Source organism: Echinops telfairi, unplaced genomic scaffold (genome assembly GCF_000313985.2).
Source record: "Echinops telfairi isolate 266 unplaced genomic scaffold, ASM31398v2 ScPeMD7_7410;HRSCAF=8448, whole genome shotgun sequence".
Lineage (NCBI taxonomy): Eukaryota > Metazoa > Chordata > Mammalia > Afrosoricida > Tenrecidae > Echinops > Echinops telfairi.
The window spans coordinates 15147090-15153089 of record NW_022111310.1 but is presented as its reverse complement, the minus strand read 5'-3'; the positions used below and the strand labels follow the sequence as shown (position 1 = coordinate 15153089).

General features: G+C 39.0%; 1 protein-coding gene across 1 annotated transcript in view; it reads left to right on the top strand.

Moving 5' to 3' along the window:
• The window catches only part of ECPAS (Ecm29 proteasome adaptor and scaffold), a 97509-nt gene that overhangs the window by 49833 nt on the left and 41676 nt on the right, over window positions 1-6000 (top strand). The window contains exons 17-20 of the mRNA XM_004711038.3: window positions 517-640; window positions 1513-1593; window positions 4375-4600; window positions 4995-5086. Coding sequence (XP_004711095.2) covers window positions 517-640; window positions 1513-1593; window positions 4375-4600; window positions 4995-5086 — 523 coding nt within the window. The remainder of the gene's footprint in view (window positions 1-516; window positions 641-1512; window positions 1594-4374; window positions 4601-4994; window positions 5087-6000) is intronic.

The window sequence follows — 6000 nt, the reverse complement described above, 5'->3', positions numbered from 1 at the left end:
TCCCATTGACACCTCATGATCACACAGGCTGGTGTGCTTCTTCCATGTGGGTTTTGTTGCTTCTCAGCTAGATGGCCGCTTGTTTATCTTCAAGCCTTTAAGACCCCAAAGTGTCCTACTTTCTATCCATTGCAATTTCCAACACCGACTTCATTGTAGACATGCCAGAGTTTGCCATATGGAAATGTTCTGAAAAATTAATCATAAAATTGAGCATCTGTGAGTGAACATCTGAGAATGCTACCCTCAGCAAGTCACGTGCTGCAACACTGTATGTAATACATACCATTGCTGATAAGATATATCCCCTCCCAAACAAAACAAACACCAGATGGTTGTAAGTACAGTTTGGCATCATGTGAATGTGTTGTGTGGTAGGGAATATTTATAAATGTCTTTTATTAACTCTTTGCATAAGTAGCCAACAATATATTTAAAGACATTTTCCCAAGAATTACAAATGCTCATTCTTTAGTTGGTGAAATGGATTTCCATTGTCATTTGTCCTTCTGAAAGGCGTGAAGAAGTTCACGGAGAAGCACAACGAGTCCTAAGGTGCCTTCCTGGTCGGAACAAAAAAGAAAGTGCTTCTAAGCAGATGCCTTCTTTCCCAGAAATGGTGTATTATATCCAAGAAAAGGTAGGCATTTCACTTCAGAGACTTACTTTCGAATTATACAATGGAAGATGCAAATAAATGTTTTAGGTGACATATTAAAACCTAATCATTAACTGAACATTAGTAGTGTTTTAACAATGTTAATAGTTACAATAACAGGGAGGTAAAAAGTGAGAGAAATACAATCTTAATTGTAATTCATCGTTTGCCCGAGTCTCAGTCACTTAGAGTTCCTTCCATGCTCTTCGTATTCTGCCCGTGTTTAAACTCTTTCTCTCGGCATGCTATGCTCCAGTCTGTATCCTTTTAATTTTAAGGGCTCTATTTAGGGAAGCATAACTTTAAAGATATCTCAGGAGCAGTGTCCGTGTCTTCCATTGGGATGATCAGAGAATATTACGGCTGTTTTTGCAGAGCTCCTGCTTTTTGCCCTGGGTGTCTCTGCTGAGACATCAGAATATTCGCAGTGATGACCCCCAATCTGGACCCTGTACCTCTGTTTACGTCATTGTTTGTTTGAGTATGCCAGCGGATTCCTTCCTGCCTCTGCTTCTACTTGGGGACCTAGCCTTTGCTAGGTGGAAACCTTACGGGAGTTGGAGGCCAGTATGCAGTAGCTGTGATGCTCTTGTCCACAGCCAGAAGATGACATTTTCCTCCTACCCCCACGATTACTGATAATTAGTATCATGCAATAGCCCGAGTGCATGTGTCAGCGATGCCTACAGTGAGTTTATGATGAGGAACATATACATTTGACAAGAATAGTGGGGAAATGTTTTGAATAGAAAAACAGGAGTTACCTTTGGGAAGGAATACATCTAGTAGATACTTTTGAGCTGAAATATCCCCATTTTTGAGTAATTTTATCCTTTTGGACTTATTTTTATTAGGCTTCTCATCGAATGAAAACTCCAGCCAAGTACATGAGTGGGACCACTGTCCTTCCATTTAACCCAGCAGCCTTTGGAGAGGTACGATGTTCATGTAATTCTTTGTTGCTCCCTAAAGCTTTGGAACAATAAAGCTGCATCCAAAGAGATCGGGTGAATTTTTTGTGATCTAGCTAAACTCATAGTGAAATGTCATTATTCTCCCCCAGGCTATGTGTAGAAAACAAACAAAACAGTTACAGTATGAGGGAATTTCAAAAAGTTCACAGAAAAGTGGAGTTAAAAGACCATGAAACTTTTTTATTATGTGAATTTTTTTCAAGCCCCCTTGTATAGTCCTCGCTCACTTTTAGTGGGGACCTGGTTCCAGGTCTGTTGGATACCAAATTCCACAGATGCTCAAGTGCATTATATGAAATGGCATCGTTTATGTATACAACCTGTGCACACTCTCCCGGACGTTTCATTTCTAAAACATCTGTTTGACTTCTTATGGTGAACTCAGTGGATTTTACAAAGTAGATCAATCTGTTTCATATTCAGCACTTTATCTCTGTACTAAATGACTTATAATATCGACTACAATTTAAATACTGGGTGAACAGCACTGTACACATCCTCTTTGCTTTGACCACTGAATTGTTGCTCCTGAGCCCTGAATATTTCCAATCTGGAGTTGATTGAAACTGCAGAAGTGGAACCCGAGGATAGAGAAGGCTATTTCTAGTAATTGGTATTTAGTTAATTATTACCAAGTGGAATTAATTAGATGTATAGATGTATAACTATGAATGTATCTCAGCCAGACTAAGATTCTGTTGGAAACACACACACACACACACACACACACACACACACACACACACACACGTATATAAATAGATATTTTACATTGATTACTTTTTTGGGATTTTATAGCACATTATAGATTACTTATTAAAGTCAACATATTTTGGAAGTTTTTGGCTTCTCTAGGTTTGAAGATCTTGGATGGTATAAATAGCTAAGTGCATACTAATAATTTAGGTTGGCAGTTCAAATCCACCCAAAGGCAACTGAAAAGTAAGGCTGGGGTTCAGCTTTTTAAAACTGGAGTGTAGTTCTATTCTCCACACTTGGGATTAAGAGTTGGAATCTATTTGACTTTTGGTAGCAACAAGAAGAACTGAATTTTAAAGGTTGGCGATGAATAATTTTTCATACCTATTATGGGAAGCTCTATTTTCTAGATTTATTATTGACTATACTTGTTAAATCGCAGGAGGCAATCTTATTAAGTATGAGTATAAATACAAGGAAAGGCAGACTGTCGTAGATCAGATCTCAAAGAAATTGCTCCCAGAGGGCTCTTTACTAGCTAATTTATCTCAAAAGTTTTTATGGTACTTTAGTTAAGTCTTCTGTAGATGAGTTAACTACATAGATTTGTAGTTTTGAACTGTAGATGTGAATCCATTTTCTCAATATATTGTATCAGTGGAGATTAAAAACAGCTAGAACTTTCTTCTCCCAGAATAGGTCATTTGTCTGAGATTTCTCTTCAGTCACTTTCTATATGTAGCTTTTAAAATATAATCACATTTTTATTGTAATTTTAAGGCATTAGAAGTTGAGTTCACATTTTACCTCTATTAACAAACATTCGATGTTTATAAAAGTGTGTTATCTGATGAAACATACAACTTTCCTCTAGCTCTCTATAGTTTCCTCCCCCTCACTATTGTGACCCCACTTCTACCTTGCAAATCCAGCTAGACCAGAGCATGTACACGGGTACAGATCAGAGCTGGGAACACAGGGAATCCAGGACAGATAAACCCCTCAGGACCAATATTGAGAGTAGCCACACCAGGAGGGTGAAGAGAAGGTAGGGGAGAAAGGGAGACCCGATCAAAATGATGAACCTATAACCAACCCCCTCCCAGGGGGACGGACAACAGAAACGTGGATGAAGGGAGACATCAGTCAGTGCAGGACATGAAAAGATAATAATGATTTATACATTATCAAGAGTTCAGGAGGGAGGAGGGTGACGAAGGGAGGCCAAAAAAATGAGCTGATACCAAGGGCTCAAGTAGAAAGAAAATGTTTTGAAAGTGGTGATGGCAACAAATGTGCTTGACACAATGGATGCATGTATGGATTGTGAGAAGAGTTGTAAGAGTCCCCAATAAAATGATTTTAAAAAACCCCAAACAACAAACCCTGGTCCTTCATCATCAATAATTTTGGGAAGCGCTGCTCTAAGCCACTTTTGCCTTTGGGTGCATTAAGGCAGGAAAACACATTGCCTTTTAGAACTCCCTTCTAAATCTGTTGGTTAAAGGAGCCAGCCAGGTGATACCCATAAATAAATGGGACAAAGAATGCTAAGGAATTGGGAGATGCAATGTCCAGAAAGAGCTTTGTTGCCCACAAATTTGGTCATTTTTGGATCAGTAAGTTATGGCAAGTCTTTGTTTCACACATTCATCATAGAGAAAGCTAAAGGAAGACTTTCATGCAGAGCTTGAGATATGAAAGCAAAAAATCAAGATGGTTTTTCCATTCCCTTCTATGCTGAGTCTACAAGTTGACCCCCCAAATCTCTTTGTCCCTTTTTTATATCGATAGATTTAACACTGAGCACAGAAACAGTCAGGAATAAATCTGTTTCCTGCAAAAAAAAAAAAAATTGTTATATAAAGTGCCCTTCAATTTGGTAATGCCCTTGAGTTATGTTTTCTAGATCCCTTGACCATGGTTGCCTAGGTTTGTGAAGCAGGGGCTGGAGAATCAGAACTAGAAATTATCACTTTGGATATCCTCCCACGTTGCCTCTTGGAGCAGCTTAACTGGTATTCCTCTTCCTTCTGCTTGTAGATAGTCCTGTACCTGCGCATGTGCCTGGCTCACAGTGCGGGAGTGGTGCCCACCTCTCAAAGTTTGGCTGATATGCAGGATCACGCCCCAGCCATTGGGCGCTATATACGGACTTTAATGTCGGGGAGCCAGGGAACATCCTCGTCGTTGTCCTCCAAGAGTGGGGAGACCAACCCTGTCCAGATCTACATAGGCCTACTTCAGCAGCTGTTAGCTGGTGTTGGAGGTAGGACCTCTTGAGGGCAAGGAAAGGTAGTCTGTGAATTTCTACCAACATTATTCTGTCACTTCACTGATGAAACGGAACATTTGCCATGGTTTCTGTTACTGTTACCCAATTCATCCTGGATACACGAGTTCTCTCTTTAGAAAGAAATGCCAGTCATCGATATATATATTTTTAACCAGGAAATTGGTGTGGACAATATGACATCTCGTCCTTTTATAGATAACTCCTCTAAATTTCTGCCATTGAATCACAAACTGTTATGAGTTTTGTAATTTGTTTCATTGAACTGTGGGAGAGCCTCTTAAAGCATTAGCTCTATACTTTAAAGTAATTTATTAATCTTTTTATGTTTGTTACTTAAAATTTGACAGGGTTCTGAATTCTTACTTAGGTTTGCCTGTCATGTACTGTCTATTGGAAGCTGTTTCAGTGAACCCAGAAAAGCTGGCGACCAAATTTGTAGACAAGACAGAATGGATAAAGGTATGTCCTGTGTGTCTGGTTCACTTTGATTATGTGTATTTGAAACATATCTCATAATTTCTTCTTCCTACCAGTTTTCCTGTGGCCTTTTCTGCCTGTAGGGTATCTTGAAAGGTCCCTCATCATATAGCACTTTCTAGAAAAATATATTCCATTGGTCCCGCTGGGTAGAATGGGAAATGAATATGAGTAAAAAAATAATATTTTTCACCTTTCAACTTTTTTTAAGAAAATCAATAAAACATTAAAGAAACAAGCAATAGATTTGTGTAATTAAAAATATATAAAATGGCCCCCTTCCATAACTGTCTCCCATCCACCCCCGTTCTGCCTCTTTATTTCTACCTAACAGTAAGACATAGGCCATCACTTACTTATATACAGCATACCTGCTAAAGTATATAACAACAGAAAGCCAAACAAAAAAACTTCACTGCCCTTGAGTCTATGTATAATCTCGTATGCCTCTAGAGCTGCCAGTGCCCCTTCTACAGGTTGTTAGTATAGAGACCCTGGTGCTCGAATGACTCCAAGCTTGAGCTTGCCACTGCTCGGACAGCAAACTCTGAAGAATCGCAGTGCTCATCACTTTGCTTGATAGTCAGACAAAAAATCCAGCTTGCAAAAACCTGTACGGGCCCAGGAGAGTCCCGTGTTACCTCTCACCGTGGACACAAAGAGGGTGACGCTTCAGTCTGCATGCTGCTCTCAGTCAGACTACACTAGCATGCTTGTGTTAGTGTGTTAAAACATTCATTATTGTGCTTTTTTTGTGAAAAGTAGTATACTTTTATTTACTGTATTGTTTTGATATTTAATGTTCTGTAATTACTGTGTTTTGATGTTTTAGGTGGTATTTCTATAACCTAGGGCTGTTAACTTTGTTAAAGTTTTGGAAAAATAAATTTATAAGT